At 43.2% G+C, this 26,276-nt stretch overlaps 2 protein-coding genes across 3 annotated transcripts in view; one reads left to right on the top strand and one right to left on the bottom strand.

The window, feature by feature from the left end:
* LOC8033118 (cysteine dioxygenase type 1) overlaps window positions 1-26,276 on the bottom strand; it is a 100,724-nt gene that overhangs the window by 2,892 nt on the left and 71,556 nt on the right. The window contains exons 2-3 of the mRNA XM_029967966.4: window positions 4,758-4,875; window positions 3,161-3,284 (exon numbers count right to left, since the gene is read on the bottom strand). Coding sequence (XP_029823826.2) covers window positions 3,161-3,284; window positions 4,758-4,875 — 242 coding nt within the window. The remainder of the gene's footprint in view (window positions 1-3,160; window positions 3,285-4,757; window positions 4,876-26,276) is intronic.
* LOC121047882 lies at window positions 6,771-24,760 on the top strand. 2 transcript variants are annotated; one of them, XR_006077603.1, is made up of 4 exons: window positions 6,903-7,615; window positions 12,977-13,211; window positions 21,208-23,897; window positions 23,941-24,760. XR_006077603.1 is itself a non-coding variant. In XM_040503534.1 (3 exons), exons 1-3 carry the CDS (start codon window positions 7,025-7,027, stop codon window positions 21,603-21,605), a joined length of 1,224 nt encoding a protein of 407 aa, XP_040359468.1. In that variant the 5' UTR covers window positions 6,771-7,024; the 3' UTR covers window positions 21,606-24,760. The 2 variants fall into 2 exon arrangements, 1 of the variants encoding a protein (XP_040359468.1); XM_040503534.1 differs by having other exon boundaries at window positions 6,771-7,615; window positions 21,208-24,760.

The raw sequence follows: 26,276 nt of genomic DNA, 5'->3' as shown, positions 1-26,276 counted from the left end.
CGACCTGACAATCTTGATGTCATCTAGGGCATCATCCTTGATGCTATTTTCTAAGACATCATCCTCGACCTCGTCCTTGACCTCGTCCTTAGGATCGTCCTAGAGGCCGTTCTAGACGTTGCCTTCAATGTGGTCTTTGAGATTGCCTTAGAGGTTGTCCTAGAGGTCGTCCTAGACATTGTCTTTTAAGTCGTCCTTGAGGTTGTCCTAGACGAATGCTATCCCATTTCATAGACAACAAACAATAGTGGTATCTGCAGCGATTTCTGGCTTGCTCGTTTGCTTGCTTCAATGTGATGCGCTCCTGTCCGATTGAAACAGCGATAGATGCCGCTCCGACAGCTGTGCTTCCACAATCTTCGCTCATTGCTCTGGACAGCGGCCAAGTGGCCAAGCTTATGTCCTCTGCGGCACGGGCAGTTCACGGGACTCAAGCGAAACTCGGCGAAGCATTGACCCCTCTAATTTCTTGTGCCACCCACACATAGTTCGACGGAAATTTATGCAGCATAGTAGTGTACTTATGCACCGACCAATTTTTTCTCTCCCTTCGCAGTTCGACACACGCTTCAATATTTGAAAGCGGGTTTTTTCACCAATGGGCGCGGCCGATTGCGCTTGTAGCATGCCCGCCATGTAATACGAAGAAAAAAAAAATTGTTGAGCCCTTCCACTTCATGTGAAGATGGAGGACCGGCGAAGCTGTTATCTTTACGACGTCTAGGACGACTTCTTTGATGACCTCAAGGATGACTTCTAGGACATCTAGCACGACCTTGAGGATGAAGTTTAGGACGACCTTTAAGACGACCTCAAGGGCGACGCCTAGGACGACCTCGAGGACGACGCCTAGGACGACCTCAAGAACAATTTCTAGGATGACCTCGAGGACATTGTCTAGAACGACTTCAAGTATGACTTCTAAGACAACCTTGAGGACAACTTCTAGGATGACCTCAAGGACGACGTCTAGGACGACCTTAAGGAGGACTTCTAAGACGACCTCGAGGGTGATGCCTAGAGGATGTCATCCTCTAGGCGGCGTCCTTGAGGACGACTTCTAGGACGACGCTTAGAAAAATTCAGCTTTTCCACTCTGGTGATTATGGAAGACCAGCGAAGCTGTACTGGCTAGAGTTTTGTGTCGACCCACCGCTTGTCCGCAAACACGATAGTGGGAAATTAGCCCTTAACAGCTTTCCTGTAAAAAGGCCCGCTTTTGTGCGTCATGCACGTCCAATCGAGCTTGTAATTTGCTCGTTGCCGGTTTTCTCTAGGTCAAATTAACCAATATCTTATATTTTAAGATTGAAAGAAAAAGTTTTTTTCCTACAAAAATGTACGCGTTTTTCCCAGAACCTTTGAACAGGGTTGAATTAAATGATAATTCGAATTAACCGAGGTCCTTGACCTTGACTTCAACTTATTTCTCAATCAACTGAATTTTTTTTTAATACTGAACCTGGAACATACCTGAAGTTGGACGCATAAAATGCCTCAATCATATTTAATAATAGTGTACCCGATGCCAGCAGCACTTAAAAGAACACTGGCACCCTCCAAAAAAATTTTTAATTTTCTGCCAGGCAATTTATTATGGTGTCAGAAGACTACCCAATCAATATTTTGCTACACAGTCAGATATATTTTTAATGAAGTAAAAAAGCAGAACTGCTTGAAACCGAAACTGGACTGGGGAGGAGGAAAACATACAGGGGAGGAGAGAGTTGCCGAAAGTCGTATGGCTGTGCAACTTTCTTTTTCAATCGACGTATTTGCAGGTTTTTAGAAGCCACAAAAAATGGGTATCATACTTTTTCTATTTTTAATATTGAGTGTGTGCCTTAGATGATCCATGACTGATTGCATTTGGTGGTTGTGTACCACCACGTAAAAAACGGCACATGACCACAAAGAAGTGAGCGCGATTCAAACTGGCCAGTTCTCGATCGGCGGTTTTCGGGCTGCAAATTGTGTTCTGGGTAGTTGGGCTCTCATATGTTATGTACAGATAAAAACCTTGGCAAGCATAAATACCTGTCAGTGTCTCTTTAATCATGGTAAAAGTTAAAAAAAAAATATCTTGCAGCAAGATGCTGCAAAACACAGATCAAAGCTTAGTTCTGTAGACATGAGCTGCTATCTAAGAGGCAAAGGCATTTTGTGGCAAAATGTCCCAATGCCACCCTGACACAATGCCCCCCCTCACAAAATTTACTTTCAAATGCTCTTTATGAACGGTTCTTTCCGTGCAAGCAATCTGACAAAATAACTTTCTCTTTTCCTTCTCTTTTAATTCCACTGACCGAAACTTCTTTATAACAGGACAAATATTGCTTGCATAGGCTTCCATAGAGCCCATTCGGCTCGTGCAAACTGGAGTAGCATTTTCATTTCATGATGCAATATACAGTCTTGCGAAGGGACATGTATTCTTTTCCATGCAATAAAGCAGTATGGTGTGATGATGTGAATGGGACATAGGAGAAAAGGAAGACATTATCGCAGATGTGATGGCACAGGCAAGCTCGTGCAGTGCGGTTTTGGGGTTGGACACAGAAGGAACGAATGCAGCTGAACCCCGTGGGCCCCAGCAGCCAAGTAATGTCCCGGACAAACGTCTGAGGCCCGTGGGGGCACCAACCAGGCTTGCCGGGAAACCACTGCTGGCACCGAACATCGAGCCCTCACCATACGGAAAACACGTAGGACATCCGAAGTTCTGACAACACCAGAAATGCGGCGGTGGGTGAGCAGAACACCCCAGACTTGACTTTGTGTAGGTATATATTTTTCATGGTCACAGCAATGTCATTATTCAGATTCTTTTCCAATAATATATTTCTCTTCACATCCACCGTGTCGAAATTCCGAGTCCATATGCTTCTTGCCATCACATATGGAAGCCCTTGCTAACAACAATGAACACAATAGGGACTGTTTGGCCCATAGATATGTATCGATGGGTGGCTTAGATCTCCTCAAACAGTGCTCGAACTTGGAAAACGCTTTGCTTCGTGGCAGGTGTGGTCAAAAAAATTTGTGAACTTGGGGAACCCATGTTGGGAACTCTGGGGAAACCCTGGATTCTTAGGAACCCATTTGAGAACCCGGCCATGATCTAAGGTAATGCACACACTCAGTCTGTCTGGTGACTCACCATTAATATAGGCCACAGAATTGAGTGGCAACAGATTTTCTTCACCCATCTTCAGAGGAGAGTCTGGCCCTTCAGTCTCCTTGGGCCAGTCGAAGCGCACTTCCTTCAGCTGTCCAGCAAGCACCTGCAATGCATCGATGACAGCATGACACTTGTGTCGTACTGAGCTCAGTAGTCAGTTTTCAGCTTGGTCCACAAGATCTGCTCATGCTGCAGGAAAATGCACATCCAGCTGTAATAAAAGTTCCATGTTTTTGAAAAAAAAAAAATGGAAATACTCGTTAAGTGGTAAACTTTACATTCATTTTGGGTTTATCCAATAAACTCCAATATTTGAGATGGTGGTGAAGATAAATGAAGAGAGCTGACAAAGGAACTTATTGTCAACGTCAGTTCAGAGCAACTCGTCACTGTTATTGATGCATTTCTGGGTCACGATAGAAATCAATCTAAGCATGTAATTGTATTAGCTGTTGTTCTAGTTTTCAAATTTAAACAACACCTTTTTGTCTTCTCTTAGGGAGAGGACAGTGTTTTCGTAGCACTAATGGAAACTATGATTCCACTGAGTCTAGTAAATATTGCTCACAATTGAGAGCTTGGCTTTCTAGATGTATCATAAATGCATCTGTGTGTGGATATTTCTTTTTTGTTTTTCTTTTTTTAGATTAATAAAGAATTTGGAATGCAAAAAAAGTAAACTTGAATAAATGCTGAATTTGCAATAACACCCAGAACACTATAGCCATAATAATGTATGGAGAAAACCCTGAATCAAGCAGAAGGGGATTTTCTTTAAAGAGCATATTTTAAATTTCATCTACTACTAAAGAAAGCAAATAAAGAGAAACAAAAAGATGCAGAGAGAGAAGAAATATTGCAAGGTATCATGCAAGTTCCCATGTGTATTTGATCACTTTTTTTTCTACTGGCAACATAACTTCACTCTGAAACTGCTTGTAAATTACCTTCTTTATTTTTGATAAATGCAAAAATGAGTTTTGCAGTTGTCGGTGACAAAGATGATTGACCAGATCTGATAAGTGATCAATTGGTGCAGCCAGCGGCTACATTTTGTGCTTGGTACCTAGCGTTATTGAGGCAGTTCCTAGTGCCTTTATGATAAGATAGAATAAGGCAAAATATCAAAGAATGTTTCCTTTTTTTTTTCTGTTACAATTTCTGGATGACAGATTAGTGATTTACACAATGGTCAGCATTTGGTCCTCATACATTGTTGTTTTTTTGTTATTAGTCACATGTAATTTTTTTTAATGACACACTATTGAAATATATATCGCACACATTTTTGTTGAGTTGTACAAACGCTGTAATGATGAGACAATATCTTCAGCAGCTAATTATTTTAGTGCATGCTAAGTGGAGCAATATGAACTGTGGTAAAACCCATCTGTCACAAAACAGTGCAGCATAGAAAAAAATAGATGCATATGTGGGAGAAGGGTAAATTCACAAGCAATGAAAGGTCATGTTTGGTTTGCCTGTCCTCAAATGGTCTCAATTCAGATATGACATTCTGTAACTGTGTAACCGGATGTATATTGAGTGTGCTAGCAGTACACAAATGAGCACCAACCTTCATAAAGCAGTGAGCATTTGCGTGATCGTGAATGCTACTGCCCTGATTCTCGGACCAGCAGAGGATCATCAGATTGAACTTCCCGTTGCCTTCATCCACCAGATTTCTTGTGTACCTGAAAAAAATCAGACCAAGGAAATGGTTAGTCGTACATATACTCAATATTTTGTGGTTGAATTAGTTATTCTCTTACTCATTCTTACAGCACAAAGCAGGGATGGGCAGTATTTCAAATACAAGTATTTGAAATACGTATCTCAAATACTTTGTGTATTTTGCATTTGTATTTAATTACAAATTGGGAAGTGTATTTGACGTGTGTATTTAAATACTAAAACGTGGGTATTTCAACAACAATTGTAATTAAATACAATTTGGCGGGCGAAAATACATCCCTCAAATTTACTGTCACGACAATTCTTGTTTTTATGCATGTGGTTGTAAGATATAGTCTCCATCCTTTATTCGCCCATGGGGCTTTTTTCTTTTTCTCCTCCGGCATTATTTTAAAGGCACTTCCCAGAGCAGGGAGAAAACTACGTTCTGCACTGAATGCAGTGTCTCTCAATCAAGCACAAGCGTTTAGTGACTTTGTGATTACAGTGCTAGTCCAGGGCAAGAGTAGTGACGAAATCGACGTTCACAGGCAGACTGGCTAAATAAGTCCATGTGACAACTTGTGATGATTTCCAGCTGACAGTTTTCAAATTACGCCCCATTTTTGCTCGCACCAACCTATTCAAAAACTCCCCTCTCCTCCTCGCTGTCTCCGATTGGAACAGCCTACCCAGCGATATTGCGTCGACCACCTCTGCCCAGATGTTTTCCAACGCCCTAACCAATGTATAACGATGGACATAGTTTTTGCTTCCCTAATTTTCACTAAGCAATTTTTTGTCTTTTCTGTTATTATATGTTGCGCCAACGTCATCTTTTTGTCAACAAAGTGCACTCACTACCTTTGTCTATGATTGCCCTCCCCCCTATGTAATGCCCGAAAGGGCCTTTTAGGGTAAATAAATAAATAAATAAATAGATTTCCATCCGTATTTTTTCCTGCAACATTCTAAATGCGCGGGTCGTCCAGATTTTCGTAAGTGGTGCGAGTTGAAACAATAAAAAATTCTCAAGCTAGAGCTGCGCGTCTTGGTCGTCTCGGTTCTTTGTTGATCTATACCAATATGTAATCGACAAAAAAAGCTGCTTGAAGCTCTGTACTTTTTTCACCTATTACGTCCAAGCTGATTACATTTTTTTATTATATTTATATTACGTTACTAGAGTCTCGCACACTAACTCCCGAGTGTGCGATGCAAAATTAAAATGAGATACCCAGAAAGCCGTTGCACGTTCCCTGAAGTCGCTGACGCAAATTTTGAGGAATGTATTTGGAAAAGTATTTGGAGGAGACCAAATACATTTGGTTGTATTTGTATCTTGTATTTAAATGCTTTTCTGGAAATGTAATTAGATTTGTAATTAAATAAATTTTTGACGAAGTATTTTGTATTTGTATTTCGATACATATTTGCATGTATCTTGCCCATCCCTAGCACAAAGTGTTTTGCTAGTTTTTTTTGTTTTTTTTTTTTTTTTTAGTTAATTATAAGTTTACTGATAGCAATACTTCTTTTATGGAAGAAGGGCTTTTTATGTGATTTCAGTCCCCGAATATTTAAAGCACAGAAGATATAAAAAGAATATATCGAACGAAGTATTGGATCAACGCGTACGGCAGAAAAAGTTTCTATGTTCGAAGGTTCCCGCTTTTTCCTCTCATCTGGAGGATGCAGCAGCGGCTACGCCCGCTACGTAGCGCAAAACGGTAAAAAGTCAACCTCGTTGTAAAAAGTAGACCACTTCAAGTTTGTTGACTTTGAAACATACTTATTTATTTACTCATTATAAGATTTATTGTTGATCGTGTTGTAAAACATTAACACGAAAATAAGTAGATATCGATTTTCTTCAAAATCGCTAACATCGCCGGTGACTTGCGCCATCTATCGGAAACAATATGGCAAACAGTATTTATCATCGCCATCGGCCTCGCGCGTCGTCGGCGTTGGTCGCCGTGGTCTTGTTTCCGTCATCGCGTCCACCTCGTCGCCGCTGCGCTAACATCATCGCAGAACAACAAATGACCGGTATGGTGCTGTAACGACGAGACAGACTCGCAGCGCTTACGCAAGGGTGACCAAATACCAGTGAGCGATTCGTCGGACCAAGCGCCTGTTGGCCCGTGAACGTGGGCTGCGGACGCGATGCCGCGACCGTGCGAGGTGAAGGGCTGCGAAGCTTCGTGTCTTTCGCGCAGGGTGACGCACCGGCTGCCTTCGAAAGAGCCGTACCGGACACTTTGGCTCCAGGCGATCGGACGCACCGAGGAGGGCCTGAGCAAGACCGCTTCCATCTGCTCGGACCATTTCGAGCCGAGTTCGTACGCCGTCAAGTGCAACCGTGGCGCCCGTCTCAAGTACGACGCCGTGCCCACCCTTTTCCTAACCGAGGCCGAGACTGTTCAGCGAGCTGCCGAACTCAACTCTCGACAGATAGCGCCGTCGACCAATAAACTCCGACCGCTGGCAATGAAGCCGAGCGAACTGATCTTTCGGCCGACTACCCATAAACTTCAACCGCTGGCAATGAGACCTACCGGAGCGCCCAACGCCGTGGTGCCCGCCGAACTGGTGCCAATCACGCTGGTGCCTAGCGTGGCCGTCAGAGTGGTGCGCGCGATACCTGCGAACTTATTGGTGCTACCTGCGACGCCCGCCAATCCGGAACGCCTTCAGAAACAGCCGATTCCCTGTATCACAAAGCCGGTTCCTCGTGTCACGAAGCGGGTTCCTCGTGTCAGTATTCATTTTTGGCTTCCCCCTCGTCCCTTTAACCGCAGTGTTGCTTTCTCCTGCTTACTGCGCGCTCGGGACCAGACAGGGAAATGAATAGGTTAACTTTCAAGACCGAAGTCACGAACTCGGTGGACGAATTGATAGTGGAAGTGATGCGATCATATTGCGGACCTCCCTATGATGTCCTTCTGCCCCCCACGGTTAAAGCACTACCTGTAAAGAACTAACGTTACCAAATGGCAAGTTCAATAATGCCAGCTTTAAGAAGTGACCACTATGCCTGACATAAATGGGTCAGTGCATGCCATATAGGGAGTATTCACTAGATGCCACAGTTGTGGGGGCTATTTAGAGCGCATTCTCAGAACGAGCTCACATCAATAGTCTACTAAGACAGGCACTCTTCAGGTGCGGAATGCACCTTGCAAAAGAACTGTGGAAGCTCGCCATCAGCACGCGCTCAGCATTCGCGCACACAGCTATGGCCGCCAGTGAATACTCCCTATACAAGCTATGATTATGAAGTTCAGAGACTAGTTGTATATACAACAAGAGTACAGCTATACACACTGCGTCGTGCACCTCGATCGGAAATAGCTATACGCACTACGTGGAGAGCTTATGTTATTCGGGTCACCCTTTTCAGACGGTGCGTGTATCACCGGTCAGTGCGTTAACCCACCACCCCGCCTGCGTTCACGCCGCTTTGCAGCGACAGTGTGCTGCTGCTAATTACAAAACTTGACCCCCAAAACAATTGGGGACAGCAGGGCTTGGGTTGCCAGCCGGCAACCCAAGCCCCGCTGTCCCCAATCGCACCTCCGCAAAGGGAGTCCCATACCATTTAGTTCCGCGAAGTTTTGTCAACGACATTCATTCTTTATTTTTTTCCGTGCTAATCGTAAAAATTGCCAAAATCGCAACAAAAAAGTGTTCTAGAAAAAAAAAAGTATGCCCACACTGGTGATTGAATTGGGGCCCGCTGCATATGAAGCAGACACCACTATGCTTTGCCACCACTTTGGAAACTTGTAACCATTCGTTTTATACTAATTTCGCGTAGTGCGTATAGCTATTTCCGGTCGAGGTGCACGGCGTAGTGCATATAGCTTTACTCATACAACAAAGTACTTAGTTTACATATGTTAAACGTTTTCTCCCCTCAAAGTAATAACTTTGTCCAGTGATACTGTGGTCCCAGCTCTTTTACTGCCTTTGAAAAGCTAAAGGTGCGATGCAGCAATGCTTGTACTTTCAGTAAATATTGCTTAGAATTATTCCTTGACATTTATAAACTATGAAACACATGTTAGTTTTTTTTTTCTTTTTTTTTCTGTGCAATGGCAGTCGGAGAAAAAATGCAAGAAAAACGAGCAGCATTCACCCCCTTAACTCGCAGCCCAGACAAGCAAACGCTTGATCTGGAGCAATTATATGCCGCCAATGTGTATCATAGCCACATGCTGAGGTTGGCAAAGCACAAACTATGTCTCAAGCTCCCCACATTGTTAATAAGGTTGGGCTACTCCTGTCATTGCAGCAATTGGGCATGAGCAATCACTCAAATGCATGTCAAAGCATTAATTGTCACGAGCACATATTGAATGCACACGCAGTGTTTGTGTCCATTGTATGAGCCATATTTAAATATTGTCACCGCGAGGATCGCAAAGCTCAGTGACAAAATCCTCGGAATGGCATTGTTGACAATGCCAACAATGCAATCCCCACAATTTTGTCACTGAGAGAATGAAAAAGGAGCAAAAAAGAGACTAAAAAAAAAAAAAAAAAAGTCTTCTTTAATTCTTGAAGTTATGCGGTGACAAAGAAGCTTCTTGGTTAGTGGTATCGCGTGCAAGTATACTCGGGTCTCACTAGTGTCGGCAAGCTCGTGTAAACTGAGAAACATTCCTACCTAATGTGGCCTGGTCCCTCTTCATCAAAGAAAAGAGGGCCAAGCTGTTAACGACATGAATGGTTCTTTGGCGATCCTCGTGCAGAAGTTCCCTAACTCTGTCAGCATTTTTGGGGGTTGTGTTCAAGAAAGGTGACCCTGACATCTCTTTGTCTTTCAGTTATTCTCTGCTATTTTTGAAGCGCCAGTGCCACTCAAAACACCTCACATGATTCATTGCTTCTTTGCCATAAGCCTGCCAAATCTATTCATCATTTCAAAAGATTTTGTAAAATTATCTTTGCTCTTTTCTCTGGTATTCATTCTTTCCTCTTATTTGCAGTCCATGCTGAAATCGCCTATGTGCTCATGCACATGGTAAAAAAAAGTGATGTAGTGCAGCTCCAAACGTTCACAAAATGGCACCCTTTGGCACAATGAAGTTTGCTGCCTTCGAAAACTGCGCACACATAACTAGTTTGCCCACTTTTGTTCATACTACGAAACCACTCTCTGAACTTTGTAACTGCACCTCATATGTTTGACATGACATGGACAGCTTATCAATAGTATTTTTTTAGGGTTTCCCCTGAAGACTGAAAGAAACAGCTTCTGTGTAGTTTTTGTACTGGTTTCTGTCATGTTGTGGGTGGCAGAGGAAAGCCCACTGCAAAATAGTTGGATGCAAAGAGAGAAAAAAAAGCTTGCTAACACATCCACAAACATATCTATTCCTATTTCTGTGTAATGCACGGCCAAGTTGAGTATTCGAAGTGGGATAGCAAGGTTCTTGAGGTTTTGGTATCGACACACTTCTGCAGCATGTTAGGCAGATTTGGCTTTGCCTCTCCCGAGCCCGCTTTGATGAAGCATACAAGTGAAACCTTTTGCAGTGTTATTGGCTAGGAAATCCTAGGAAATAATTTCGGAAACCTGTTGACATAGCTCCAGATCACGAAAGGAGGTGTAGTGACTTGCCAGCCCACTAAAGAAAAGCGAGCTTTGAGACAGTGGACAACGGGGCGCGATGGCGACCCGTTAGTATACAAAGAGTGGCTTGCGGTAGCACGAGGTCGGTCCCTTTCGACTTGGCACGGTTTTGATGCGGGTTGACACCGAGCCAAAGGCCAAAATCCAAGGAGCCTAATGCTAGCAAGGAGTCTATCAGAAGATCCATCATTGCAGTTGTGTTCCTGAAAGCATTTTATTTTCCTAAGCAAAAATGGGACAGTCTTATGATTCCCCATTTTTATCTAAAGTATGACATACTATACTCGCTGAAAGGACAAGGATTGCAGGGCATTTCTTTCGGATGTCGAACCTCCAGCATGTGCTCCCTGCCTTCCGTCGTGCTTTGGATGCATGGGCATGCTCGAAGCTCGCGACCTGCCAAATTGGTATGCAATGTTGGAAACTTGCCCTGAAGGTGGGACAACTGAAAAACCTCCACGCTATTTTGATCCCATTACGTCGCTGTAGTATCCAACAGAGACGAAGGCAGGGGGTTGGTTTGGGAGGTAAAACCCCTCCCCCTAAATCATTACTTTTCTTCTTTTTTCTTTTGAAGTAAAGGAAGACAAATATTGAATGACTACCGAATTGTTCCAGCTAATTGGGGGTTGCAGTGATGTGATTGCTGCGCCAATTGCGCCAAACTGCGCCAAGGGGCTAACCCTGCTACATCCTGCTACATTTTGCCAAAATATTAGTAATCTGCGCCAAGACTGCGCCAAAGGACCAATTTTGGTCGCCTTTCAAAACCGAAATTAAACTGAGTACCGTAAATGAGCACGCATGAGCTATGTGGCGCAAGCGGCCGCCCGACACAAAGTACCCTGCATCAATCGTTCATCCGGTCTTGCGTGGTTATTCCTGCCGTCTCTCGTTTGGCACTCTCGTTGTCTCGCGTCTTTTTTGAAAAAATTCAGCGATAGACGTGTTCGTGTGCAGACGCCCCAAGGCTAGCATGCCGGGTACCAGCCAAGCCGTCATACTTTGAAACGAAATTATGTTTTTGTGCGGAGGGGGTTGCTTTGTGAGCTGAAGCACTCGCTCCTGAAAGCAACAGCCGTGGGAAAACTATATTTGGTCCCTGCCTGCCAGTCACCGTGGTCGCGCGACGTCGGGTGTTGCCGTCCGCACGTGGCTGCATATATGGAGCTTTTTTAAAATAAAATTAAGTACCGCCACAAGTTCATCAACATTCCTGTTCTTGTTCCTTTAAAGACTGATGTGTCGAAGCATTGATTGCCTAGGTTTCTCTCGGTGAGCCTTCTTTCGGGATGGACCCTAGTACGTGAAAAATCTGCCGCGAAAGAAATTTGGTGAAGAGAAGTGAGCTAAAGCAAAGCAGGCAATGCCTGCACTCTGAACCCGCACAGCGCACTTGTTTGCCTTGAGTTCAGAAGAACGTTCTGATCCTGGCTCGCGATGTCTTGCATCAATGTGCTCAGGTCCTTTTTTTTTTTTTTTTTCTCTGTGTTGAGCTTGTATTTTGCCTGATGGCCTGGCAAGCGCTGAACTGTTTTTTGTCGTATGCTGGACAATCACATTTTGCAAACAATTTTGGGAACCAGTTGGCGACGGAGCAGAGTGGCATGCTTTCGATCGAACAGCCCTCTCCGCTTGCGCGACAATTTTGCATTGCATTGCAGTAGGTACGGGTTTAATCAGTTGGAGACTTCTTCCATTTATTATATAACTAGTCTACCTAATACTGTGCTATTTACTACTAAGCTGGTCGTTTTGAAATAAATTTTAATATGTGCAGTTTGGTTCTTATTTAACTATAGTGCGTACATATATATGTATAATTTAACTGAAGCATTGCAAAATGTGTCATGTCAAAGGCATTTCAGTTACATGTTGAAAGACTCCCAGGGGGTCTAACTTGACTATAATTTGTTGATTGCGGCGAGCAAAGTGTTTTTCGTCTGTCCAACACTTAAAGCGATCATTTTTATTTTTTCTGAGAATGTCTGCTCCAAAAGCCACTTTTGCTGCTCCAAAACACTGTTTTGGCTGCTCCAAAGGCCACTTTTGCTGCTCCAAAACACTGTTTTGGCTGCTCCAAAAGGTGCTCCAAAACGGCTTAGGCCAATCACATCACTGGGGTTGGGAACGGCCGTGTCCGTAAATACATAAACTACTACTGCGATGACGGGACAAAGTCCCCTCCCCTCACCCCGAAAATAATTCCTGGCTACGCCACTGGTATCTAAGCACCATTTTCAAGGCATTCATAGCTGCCTAGCATTTGTTACATAAATTAGAACTAAGGTGATCTTTCCTTTGGCACTACAGTAAAAGCATTGAGCTGTTTTTCCTGGGTCTACCAAAACGTGTGCGAGCTGATCTCTAGTGAGGTTCTCTTTAACAAGCTCATCGCTAGGATTCTCATTATGTCTTGCTGCCTTATAGTTGCCTATTTCAGCTGCCTTTAACATTATTCTCGTATCTGTTTTCAGATCAAAGATCACTTTGAAATGATGAAGAAGAAAATCGGCTGGAAACTGAAGCTAAACAGAAAAAGCGAATACAGCCAGATTACCAGCAGTACAACTGAGTATCCCGAGGAGCCAAGGCATGATCCACAGGGTGCAGTGCCCACATTGACAACAGCACTAAACGAGAACCAGTCCAGTGCATACGAGACGAATATGGCAGAAAAAGAAACGGAATGCCCAACCATCGAGACCAGTCGTAAGTATTAACTAATGTAGATGCTTCCTGTCAAAGTCTGAAGGCGTGGGAGAAGGAGATCTGTGTGATAGTTTCAATTCAAAACTTGTTGAGACTGTCACCATCCTTAGGTAAAGGAGGGACTCCCAGGGATACAAGGTAAAAAAAAATGATGAATGTTTACTAATCTCTGTAATGCGAAATTAGAGCGCAGCTCTTGAGGAGGAGGGGAGAGTATGGAGAGGAGGGTATGCTCCTCCTCTTCCTCTGCTTTTCTTGTCTTCCCTCTTCCTCTGTTCTGCCTCCTCCTTTCCTCCTCCTCTCCTCCCCACCTCTCCCTTCCTCCTGCGTCCCTCCCATCCTCCTTCTCCATATCCTCCCTTTCTCTCACAGTTTCCTCGCTAAATTTAGCTGAAAAAGTGACGTCACATAACCTCAACACCAATTCAGTTTCCCCGCTAAATGACGTTGCATGACTTTGTGGCACGTCACCCATGAACAAATTCAGTTTCTCCGCTAGATTTAGCAGAAAAATTGACGTTCTGTTCCTGGTGTGATCCCCATTCAATTTCCCGCTAAATTTAGCGGGGCGGTCACGGCGGCGGTGATGCTGCTATTGGCCTCGAGATCGACCTAGAGGTGGCGCTACGGTCGCGCTATCATCATCATCAAAGGGGGGATAGGAGAACGGCCGCCCCATAGGCTCTCCATGTTCGCGCGCGAGACGGCGTAGATTCTTGCGTTTATTTTGTCGCATACTATCGGTGGGAAAACAATTCTAGCGGAAAAGGATGCGGTACTGTTCGGTGCTTCAGTGAAGATCAAATCGTGTTGCCAGCGTGCGGCCTAAATTTATATAATCGCTTCTGTGTTTGCGTCGTCTGCTCTAGGCAGACGTTGGCATGGATCACCACGACTGATGCCTGTCTCCGGCTGAACTGGAATATTTATGTTAAATATTTGTTTCTTTTAAAATGTATGTATCGGTTCATCAACGTGGGAATTAAAAAAAAAACAATAAATTCCAACCCAGATAACATAATACTGGTACTGTAGGCTGTGAAATCGCAGCTTCTATGCTTTCTTTTTAACCTCTAGCTTTTGCAGTAATATAAATATTTAGAATGAAGATAAGTTAGCGCTGTATTAAAAATTACCATGCTATTGAGTTCCTCTGCCCGTTTACTGTGCCATAGTGTGGGTAAATTTTTTGGAGTCTGAACAAATCTACTGCGTTGCGATGAGGAGAGTGTGTCTCTTCTAGTTAAAATCTGCAAACTGCACGGTTGGCAGGACAACTGAAACAAGTGAAACGAACTGTTCTACTATATCTGCCGTGACTGTAATAAACGAGTGTAACCGAGCAACGCAGTAATGTTCCTGTTATTAAATGCTTTGCTCGGTGGTGTTGGTTCACCCGCTTCAATTTTCTTGGGGAGGGCCGCGGATGTCAAGACGCTAATACTATAAATGTCGGGCTAAATAATCTTGTATTCAAACACAGTACACTCTGCAACGCCAACAAACGACGCGCACCACGACACAGACAGCATCGGCCGCACTGATACTCTTTTACTGATAAGGGCTAGCGAGGCTTCACGAGACTTTCCGATCACCCTCCGCCCTGACCTAACGTATATAGGGATTGGGCAGTTCATCAATTAACTTTCAGATTATTCAAATAATGCTTTAATTGCAATTCTTTTTGCTGGTCAACTGGAGTTTTGTGCTGGAGAAAGTCAACAAGAAGTAAAAAATGCCTGCTTTAATATTTTTTACGTCTTTATTTCTTTTGTGACACAGGCTTGCACGGTAAAATACTTCAGCGTGCTTGTCATTTCCCCGAGGGTGATTATACTGTTTAAAAAATAACTTAAAAAAATACTTAATTTTAAAAAGCTTCCCGTGTTCATATTTATGTGGGACTCACAATGTGAAGTTTAAAATAGGAATGCAATATGCCATGTATGACATAGTAAAACCAGTAAAAAAATGTGTGTAGTTTTAACTTCTTTCACGCGATATGACCGGCGAAAAATCAACATACGGATTTATTGATTGATTATTCTATTAAAGGATAGCGATCAGTCGGGTTAATTTTCTAATCAAATCACAGAACCATTCAGCATTCAATGCTTTATGAAAGCCACGGTTTGTGCGAGATGACAAAAATACGTGGAGCCAGCTATTGTATACAAACCAACACACTAAGATTATGGAAGCTTCCGACTTAATAATAATCGCTTTACTGAATTTGTACGCATGTGAAACGATACAACACAACCTTTAGTAAGAAGAAAGGGCAACAAAAACATAAAACATTTAATAAGGAATGTCAAGCTCAGCCGGAAACGGGCTTGCGTCGTCGAGATCCATGCTTCTGAGCGTGCGCCCGTAGCAGACGACGCACGGCGGCATCCCCGCTTTCGCGCGTTTCCAATTTCGGCCGCACGGTGGCGACACGGTTCGATCTCGAGGCGAATACGCGTAAACAGGCACCCAAGAACTGTGCTCTAAAACAATTTGACTAGAGACGATGTCAACAGGAATGTGGCTGTCCATTTTGAATGGGGGTCATATCAGGAACTCGAGGAAATAGCAGCAACCTTTTTATGAATTTCTTCAAGCAGCACAACTTGCCATTACACTTCTCTCAACATAGCATGAAAGGGGCTAGTGTGACCTCGAACTTAGGGGTATTACCGTGCTAGTATGGACCTTTTCAGAAGATCATTGCCATCTACAAGGGCGACCCAAAAGTAACCAAAATTAATTTCTGAAGGGCGGGTCGTTTGCAGTACCGGCTTCCACCGCTAGTAGGGCTTAGCGATCGCTCCTTTTGGGTCAGTTTGCCAACCGGTGTCGTCTGCTAAATTTCCTCAAGCGCCTCAAAGTCATTCCTCATTTTCTGCAATGTCTAATTTGAAGGAACAGCGTGTGGCAGTGGCATAGCCAGAGGGGAGGCTTAAGGGGCTTCAGGAAAAGCAAACCAGAAGTATTGAAGGGTTGCATACAGGTAATTAATTGCACCTGGTTACGAAATACTCTAAAAATATAACTATACGTGACAGATACTGAAGTCTTTTTGTAACCTGAAAAACGTTCATGTAGGTGAAAGGTTAAGACGGAGGTGGCCAAACTGTGGCTCACGAGACTTGTTTGGCTTTTCGCGGGTCCCAAGTGTGGCTCGCCGCTCTCTGGGAAGCGTGTCCATATTGGGATAATCAGACTGCTGTGAGGCACTTTGCTCAATAATGACTACGGTAAAATCAAAACAGCTTACAATCGTGATGGACGGACACCTAACTTAGCTGCTCAGGACTGCAACGACGTCATTTGAGCCGAACTTCAAGATGCTTCTCTTATAAATAAGGATGCACAATAAAAAAGAAAATTACGTAAAAACAAAATGAGCCGTTGCTGTACAGGTGGAATTTGCTGTGACCACCATCTGACATAAAAAAAAAAAAAAAACTGTTTTGCTTTTTTTATTTGCAACTCCAATGCCCTATAGATGGCGGGGGAGTAGTCCTAAAATGGCGGAAGAGACAGGGATAGATCCTCTGGGATTTCCCATGCACCTGCTTGCCGGCAGTGGACGGTTTGCTGAAATGAATTTATTTGGCTGTAAATACGAAGCGGTTGGGGCAGGAGAATATCTCAGGCGATGGAGACGTTGATTTGATTTGATCAATGTTGATTTATGAAAGATGCTATTCAGAAACAACAATTCCTATTTGAGTGCACTCACTTTTTCCGTTCAATCTGCTTGGTGTACGAACACACCGACCAGAACCTGGCAGTAACATTGGCACCAAAACCTACAGTCCCTCTGGCTTTTCGTTCGTCCTCAAAAGTTGTGAATACTGAGGCGCCTTTCTTGTTCTCTTTTGCGTGTTTGCTTTGCTAAAGGGGAAAGGGTGGGAGGAGGCCTCCTCTCCAGCATTCGCTCTGCTAAACTGGAAAGGGGTGAGAGGAGCTTTCCCTGAACTCTTAACTTGTCACTGCCTATAGGTTGTTGTTACTGAAAGTGAAACTAATCACAGTAGCTTTTGTACCTCGTATTAATACTACAAGTAGTTACTTTATGCCCTGCCGGCACCCAACTACAGTCGTACCCGTTTATAATAGACCCTTTCAGACACGCATACTACCAGTTCGATATATCAAATAGTTTGTTATATCGGAACTTGCATATTTGGAATTTGAGTGCCGGGAGTTTGAAATACAACATACTGACAGTAAATGTGCAGCAAACACTTGTGTGTAAATATTTCGGTGGATCGCGCAAAAAAATTTTAATTCAATAAAGCGTAACTGATAATGCACTAGGTGGGCTGATAGATAAAACGGGAAGCAATTCCAGTTCAACTGTTTCTTCTGCTGGGATGTTTGCTGCATTGGAGCATCTAGACTTGCGCGAATTAGATAGAAATCACTTTCCCTTTGCACTGAGAAGTTACGCGAGGTACACCGATTACAAGTGAGCCACAAGCGTCTGTGCTTTAGGGTTAGCAGTTTGGCAGGCATGTTCTAGAAGGAGATTTTCTTCCTTTGATGCCAAAATCAATGAAACTAGCGGAACCATAGAGGAGCACGCCACATGCTTCGTGCGACTAGAAACAACTACCGTAAAATCCCGAGAGATAGCCTACTAACATCAAGAGCAAATCGGGTGAAAATATAGAGTGGGCTTACTTCTGGTGTACAGTCAAGAAAAGTTAAAAAATTGCTATTTTTAAGTCGCGTCCCTCGCAAGCTTGTTCTGATGGCGAGGGGCAACGAAGAAAGGATGACTGTACTTCCCAGTCAGCAATGTTCGCTTAACTATACCTGTTTTCACCTCAAGAAAAAAGTATGTTTTGCACATTGTTCCTACGCAGCGCGAAATAGTTCTTACGAGATTCAGTTGTCGGAAAAAAAAGCGATGCTTTTGGTGTTTGCAACGTGTACGTCTTGATAAGATAACATATATCTAATCTAAAATTCACCTACATATGTCTTCATTATTCACATAAAGTGGGAAATTAGTAATGTTCCGCGAGGAGCCGGACTTGTTTTACTTCGGTCTTGAGGTGAAAACAGGTATAGATGCGTTTATGCTATGGTCATCATTGATCCTATCACTACTCTTACTAGGAGTGGGCTATTTTTCGGTGCCTAAAAAAATATAGCGAATCAAGCCAAAAATAGGGGTGGGCTATCTTTTGGGGGTCGGGCATCTCTCGGGATTTTACTGTAAATTCTCGTTGTGCGTTTGTATGTTTGCACGCATAGTAAACTCCAACAAGAAAAAGATTCATGCTGAAGCTGATCGAGTCATTCCATTGGCTCGAAAACAATTCACACATCGGTGCAGCAAGCCATACTAAAATATATTTTTTTTAAATAGTACTGTTGAGGCCGGTTATAACGAAGTCGACGAGAATCGGAAATCGCTTCGCTTTATCCTCTTTTTCGTTATATATGAACTCGTACAAATAACATAAAGAAAGAAAAAATAATGGGTTGTCACGGGCACATGTTTATAGAGCTTGCAGAAAGCTGTCGAGGCTTCCCTGCACGCGTCCTCTGCTAGATCGGAGCCGCTTCTCGCCAACTGCGAGAAGCTCAGATCGAAAAAGGATCCTGCTACGTATGGACCGTGTCGGCAGCTGTGATGGCCCTGCAGATGATGCCGGCGGTGGACGGCATTCTTTACATTTATGCGCACTCCGTCGAGGTTGGCACACTTTTGATTCAAGGAGTTTGCCTTCGTCTTCCCCGTTAAGGTGCCGACGATGCCGGGACTCTCCATCAATGAGTGGCGATGATTTGCCAAATTGGTGCTTGAGCGAAGAAGACTTTCACGCAAGAGCGACCTCAGCGACCAGACATTGACACAGATCACGAAGCAAACAAAGAGGCGTGCACTGCATAGAGTTCGTGCTCAAGCTTGTCTGTCGTCGGTATAGAGAGTCTAGATTTAAAAGATGGGTCAACTGGCTGATCGGGGTCACATGGTTTGTGGGCTGCGTTAGCAAAACGAGCTGCAGCATGCAGGGAGTCCAAATTCAAAAGCGTTTACCTTCTGCAAAAGTGTCCGCCTCTCCGCTGAGTTTCCTCACCACACTGGACACGCAACAATTAAATGCAGGCATACTTACTGCTCCCTCTCTTAAATCTAGGCTCTCTCCGTCATCTCCGCCAGTATGTGATCGCTAGGGCTCCGAACACCTCTATCAGCATGCCACGACGGCTTCTCTTCATGCAGTGCAGTAAAAACCGCTTCCCAGATAAGGAGCGGTGAGCAGACGACGTTGGAGAGACTGCCGCGTGCGGCTTTTCCAGCATCTTCTGCAGCCTGTTGTAGGTGGCTCTTCGCTGCAGCAGCAAAGTGGGGCGGTCCAAGACTTAGTAAACTTTCTGCATTTTATTGTTTTTTAAATTGTCACAAAATTTCTCTTCGCTATATCCGCAAGAGCCGCTCAATTTCCTTCACTAAAAATAAACACAAATGCATTGAAAAAGTGCAAACGGGAATGGGAAATCATGATTGCTTCGCTGTAGCCGCTATTTCGTTATAACTGACTTTGTTATAACCAGTCTCGACAGTACAAGTGTTTGTGCATTTCTGAGGGCCGTTTTTTGTTTCAGAGTTTGATATACCCAGTTGGTTGTTCGTCAAAAAAGTATATTTTACATGCATTTTCCTTTGAAATATTTGGGCGTTAGATATATATAGGGTTCCGCGTTTTCGGTTTTTATTTTTTTCAAATTTCGGCATACTTTTTTTTGGTGTTTAATTTAAAATTCAATTTTCGTTGTTTTTTTTTCGGCGTATATTTATGCCCACAAAAGTTTATCGGCTTTTTTCGGTGAATATAAAATAAACACCAAAGGACACCTGATCAGATTATCCTTGTACCTCTAATATTTGTGATCACTCAAATAATAACGGCACAGATACATTGAAAAAGAAAGGGACACTGTATTTGGCAAATGTGTGACACTGTAAAAAAAACAAGAAAAAACAGACAAGTACAAACAAGTCAGATATGGAGCCTAGGCCCAAAATCATGGAACTTCACCTTCTGTATATCAGGATTATGTGATCTTATTATAGTACACACACACATGTACTTTCCCAGGTTCTCCTTGTTGACCCGCCATCTTTCTTTCCTGTTAATATGACACTGAGTTTCGAGAATGCCCTGTCAACGCTAACACTTGACAGTGGCAGGCTGAGGAGATGAAGCGTTGCCTGAGCCAAAATCGGCCAATCAACCAATTGTGACCGCCAAAAGAGACACGGTGCCTTGTTTTGAAGCACAACACAACATGCAGAACTTGCATCAAGTCAGTCTTCCTTACAATGAGTTTGAAAACACGCTGGTACATGGCAAAGTCATGGGGCATTTCGGACTTCACGTTCCGATCGATGACGTGCACATTAAACCAAAACGTCCTGATGGCATCCGTGTATCCCATATATTCGGACACGTTTCGATAGACACTGTCGTTCCACTTTTTCGCCACGGCTGTGCAGTACGACTGGAAGGTCAAAGTGACCTTTTCCAGTTAAAACAGAATTTTAGAAAATGAATTCGACATACTTTTATCGGTTTTTATCGGTTTAAATGAAAAATGTTAAACCTAACAACTAAATTTTTTCGGTTAAAACCGAATTTCCAAAAATGGATTCGGCGTACTTTTATCGGTTTTTATTGGTTTAAACCGAAAAATGTGAACCCTAGATATAGGCAGTAATTCACTGTACCTGGGCTCATTATAAATGGGTGTGACTGTAGTAATATACTCCATTCACCCTTAAGCTGAGACTGCAGCCAGTGGCACAAGCACAAGATCGCTGCTTTGACACATTCTTCTGCAAAACGAGTAGAAGAGTGTGGGCTAGCTCGCACTTATAGCTTTGTTTGCAGTCTCAGCTTAAGGGTGAATGGAGTATAGAGCTTACAAACGTTTTTAAGCACTGTTTTCTCGCTTGTTCTTATTTTTTTTTTTTTCTATTTTTTAGGCGTGCAGATTACCCCTTGCATTGAAACTCATGCTACTGTTACAAGACAAACCGAGGGTCAAGAGCATTCAAAAAACGACAGTTCACCAAAAGCATTGCCAGTTTCTTCCAAGCACAAGAAAGGCGGTCGATCCAAAACGCGGAAGAGAAGAGCCGATTTCGTGGACGATTCGGCGTCTGATACAAATCTTGATGACGACACATCTGAAGATGACCTCCCAAGCCCCTCATCCAAGTGGATCACGAAAAATGACTGCTTCCTTGCCCGGTGCCTGGGAAAGTCAAAAGCTTGCAAATCGGACTATGACTGGATTCAAAAGCAGTTTGCCGAGATCCAGGAGGAAACGTCAAGACTCAAAAACTCGACAAGTATAAGAGATCATCGCTCTCTGCACTGACAGAAGACTCTAGATTTTACCGGAAGCTGCATAGGCAGTTAGAACTCTTTTAAAACAGACAACTGTTTTACAGTGATGTCACATTAATATTGGAACCTCCGTTCACCTAAAAAAGTGTCCATAATGTGTTGTTCATGATACTAAGACAAAAATGTGTGTAATTACCTGGTTTGTCCCAAAAATACTTACTATATAGCTGGGTATTCATAATAACGGTATCCATATTAATGAGACATCGCTGCAAGTAATGCATGCAAAATAACTGCTTTTACCCTAGGAGATGCTTTTTTGGCAAATTTCTATGTAATACATATGAATAGGCTTCTTGTTACTATCCAGTCATAATGTTGTGTCTGGCAGACCACTGTGGAGACTTGGTTTATGTATTTTACTGCGAGGCACTTCATGTGGTTTATGGTATAATTTCTTTGATATAACCGTAAAATACCGAGCATGTGCCATGTTCCCATAGGTGCCCACCCACTACTTTTAAAAGTTTGAAAACTAAGCAAAGGGCATGTCAACCACCCACCCCAGTCTTCCGGGCCCTCCTAGCAATCAGGAAAACTCGTCAGCAGCCTCTCCAAGCACTTTGTTGCAGAGTGGTGAAGCAGACTCTATGTGCCCTTCTGCATTTTTATTCTTAAACCTAACAGTGCCTATCCCCCACTTCTCAAGATTATCTCCAATTTTGGGTAAGTGCTTGCTCAGTATTTTATGGTAAGTCATTTTGCTGCTTGTTTATGAAGGTAACCGGACAAAAGCTCACCGGACAGAAGCTCACCTGTTTTTTCACAGACCTGGACAAAACCTCACCTCTTTTTCTCTTTTTTGCTACGCGGGCAAAACATGGGCTGGGATAAAATGCGGACGCGATGGACATTGCACCATTTTCAGGAGAACTGGCATCCCATCCCATGGAAAGGTGTCGACAGATAAGCCATAACAGGCAGAGAAGCAAAGATTAGGGACCAAAATTTAGGTTACTGAAACTGAGTGGAGCTAAGATAAAGCTTGCTTGACTCAAGGTAAACCGAAGCACCCTTGTGCCACGCCCAAGAAACTTTGTGAACCAAAACTTTTGAACCCGAAGAGTGACCGAAGAAGCGTTCGGTGGCCTCCTTGGGGTTCAGGGTAACATTTGAAGTGAATGGCTAGGAAAATTAAATTCTTTCCATCATTGAGTGTCATAAATGTATTTAAAATCAAGGGTTATCTCAGGGTGATGTGAAAGGGAAACAAGCAAAACTGTAATATATAAACTATCGAGTTGCGATTTGTTTTATATCTTGAAGGAACGGGATTTGGGCCCTTTGGGCAAGTGCAAGACAGATGATCAATTTAGGAAGCTGTGCGGGATTTTGGTTAGGCTGGCGTTCCTTCCACCACAGCTTGTGCCCGAAAGACTAACCTACATCAGGAAAAAGTCTACAGGCGACATCGGCGACCTGCTGGACTACTTTGATTGCACGTATGTCAACGGCCCCTTCCGTTATGCTTGTGCTCCTTCTGTGGCGGCACCCAGAGCGAACTCTTCCCTTTGCCCGACTGTGTGCTGACGATGACTGGAGTTTCCCCCAGAACTGTGGAATATGTACGACGCCACTCTTCAAGATAAAGACCGGACGAACAACACCTTCAAAGGATAGAATACCGGGACCCAGAAGTTTGCCGGCCACGTCTATCCAAGCGTCTGGGGGCTGATTGAATGCCTACAGGAAAATCAGGCGCTCGTTTCCACAGCATTGACACAAGCCCGGAGAGGTGAACCCCCAGAGAAGCGGGTGCGAAAAACCACTCTGCACCTGCACAATCGTCTGAAAAATATTTTCGAGGGGTTCCGGGTACACCCAGATCTACCAAGACTGCTGGAGCTAGTAAGGGACTGCATTCGCTTCTAATCAATCGATAAATCAACTTGTTTCTACTCTAATCAGCAAACTATATGTGCCTGTCAGATTTAATTTATCGTTACATTTTAGTGTTGCACGCATGCACCTAAGTTGTCCGCCCTCGTGTTAAGATTAACATGAAAGTTTCTCCTGGTGAGCTTTTGTCCGGGTCTGTGAAAAAATGGGCGAGCTTTTTTCTGTGCTGCGAGTTTTTTCCGGGATTTGTTTATGAAGAGGTTTTGACTTCAGGCCAAGGCAAGGCAAATCTTGTGAAGAGTTCAGCATGACATCATACAAACGGAAAGCCACTATGCATGAAAGGAGAGCAAAAGTGTCTTCATGGGTGAATGTCAGCATAAGCATGCCTCGAAAATGTCAAACTTTTATTCATTGCCCACCTGTCATACTTGACATTTTATCAGAACAGAGTTTTAATACAAAAGGTAAAATTTTGAACACTGCCATTTGTGGACCAGTATTGTTGCCATCATGGCTTTTTAATTATTTTTTCTCTAAGGCAGTCTTTTTACTTAACTTGTATGGGGATAGTTGAGCAAAGACTAAGTTTTAAATATAGTAGGTTAGTGGAATTTGTGCATATTTGCCATTTTATACGAAAGTCAGCTATACAAAATTACAACATTTTCAGAAGTTATTTTCAGTTAACACAAGCTTGCTAGTTCTGTAGACCTAGCAACATGCTGTACCATGATAAAGCTTTGTGTTACCCCAAGACATGGCATCCAAGTGTGGGACTATAATAAGTAATAACGCTCAAATGGATCATATCCACAGATTTATTCTAATCAGCTTTTGGTTCATGCAAAAGCCACCAAAAATAGATGCTGCATGCTGATAAACTTATAGTTTTGACCCTTATCCTAAGGATTAAGTAACAATTTACACCAAGCATAACTTAACTTCAGTAAGAAGGGTTTGAAACACTGCTTCAATGAGTAGTTCATACGGCAAATCAAACAACCTAAACTTGCCAAATATTGTCTACCATATTTGACCCGAGAATAGAAACAAAATAAAAAAATCAACAAGCACACAATTTATTTATGTGTGTGTGTGCTTTGTCCATTTTTTTTTATATTAGTTCCTAATCCTGGGTGAATAATGGAAGTCGTGCAGCAGCTGGCCTGTGTTTTTATCCTTTCCTCATTGAATATTCTGCTTGTTTTCTCGACTTCTGAGCCCATGCCGGCAAGTTCATTTCTAGGTACAAAATTGTAAATAAATATTTACTTGTCACTTTCATTCTGATTTTGCCCTAGATCATGCAACCCGTTTTGCTCATTCCTGACAAAATTAGTGTACTACATAGCATGTTTTATATGGTCGTCGGCATGATCCTGTTTATATCATGATTTGTAGGCTCCTGCTGCATCATGCAACAAAGTCATGTGAAGCATCATGCAACACCAACATCACTGACTGATTACGTCGCTTCCATGTCGCTTTTTGTGCCCTGTTTTTTCCTACTTGTTTTTTTTTATGTATTCTATGTTAAATCTTAAATGGCAGTTTTATGCTAAAGTGTTGATTCCTTTTTTAACTGCAGAATTTTTATTTTTATTGCAAGAAGTTGGTTATTGCCTGTATAAAGGAAAAACTGGCTACAAACTGATTTTATCTCTACTCTTGTACATTGTGCACCACAAACACTAAAATTAATCAAAATGCGTTACAAGCCCACATCCTACAGCACGCTAGCATCTACTCACGGCTGTTCCAGCTGATAGAAGCGAATACACGTGGGAACTTCTCTCCTGTTGCTTTCTCTACAGTCTGAGTGGTGCAACATGACAACCAATTCAAAGAGAACAACTACCGTAAAATACCGCAGAAGTGCTCACTGCGTTCAAGCAACCACTATTAACATGTCCCAAACCTGGGAATTCTGCAAATTATACGTTAGGAGCCTGCTCTGACCGGACAAGCGCCCATGTCTAGATTAATCCAGTTTTCAGTAAAAGTGGGGTTGGCGCTCCCCTGTTTTTTTTTTTTTTTTTTTGGTAGTTGACATACAGTTATGATTATCATGATACTATTACGAAATTGACCTCGGATTTTCTTGTTCCTCTTCTACGTGCCCCACTTCTAGTGTCTCCATGCCTGTTTTCCCTTCATGAAACACTACTGATGAAGCACGAGTTTGCATTGCTCCCTGGTCCCCGTTCATCTACTCACACTTGGGGACACTGCAGTAAATGTTTAGCTTGTAGCTGTCTGTGGACATCTGTTGATGGTGTCCAACCAGTTTCGCTGATATTTTAGGGTTCCCAACCGTCCCGGATTTTGTGGGACTGTCCCTAATTTTCACTGAGTCGCGAGCCCCGACTTGTTCTACCCAGTTAAATATTTTTATGCGACTCGCGCGTGCTATACACAAACTTCGATCAAGATGCTCGAGAAAGTGACATTGGCGAGGCAGGGAACTGAAGCAGTGATAAATTATAGTTCAGACGGCTGGCGCTGGCTGTGACTGCGGGGAGCTTTAGCCATTAGCCTCCTTAGCATGCAAGTCATGGCAAGCCAGTTTGGGCGTGCCATCGCAAGGCAATTTTCGGTTTCCCCGCTAAATTTAGCGGGGAAATTGACGTCGCATGGCTTCATGTCACGTTACCTACACACAAATTCAATTTACCCTTTAAATTTGGCGGGGGTCTTCCAGTTATGTCTGCAGCTAATCGCTTAATTAGTCAACAACAGTTCTGCTTGATTTTTGGCCAGCGTTCGCTTTGATAAAGAGGAAAGGAGGAGGGATTTGTGG

This window comes from Ixodes scapularis, unplaced genomic scaffold, assembly GCF_016920785.2.
Source record: "Ixodes scapularis isolate PalLabHiFi unplaced genomic scaffold, ASM1692078v2 PGA_scaffold0__279_contigs__length_252992795, whole genome shotgun sequence".
Classification (NCBI taxonomy): Eukaryota; Metazoa; Arthropoda; class Arachnida; order Ixodida; family Ixodidae; genus Ixodes; species Ixodes scapularis.
This window is presented reverse-complemented; position numbering and strand designations above follow the sequence as displayed.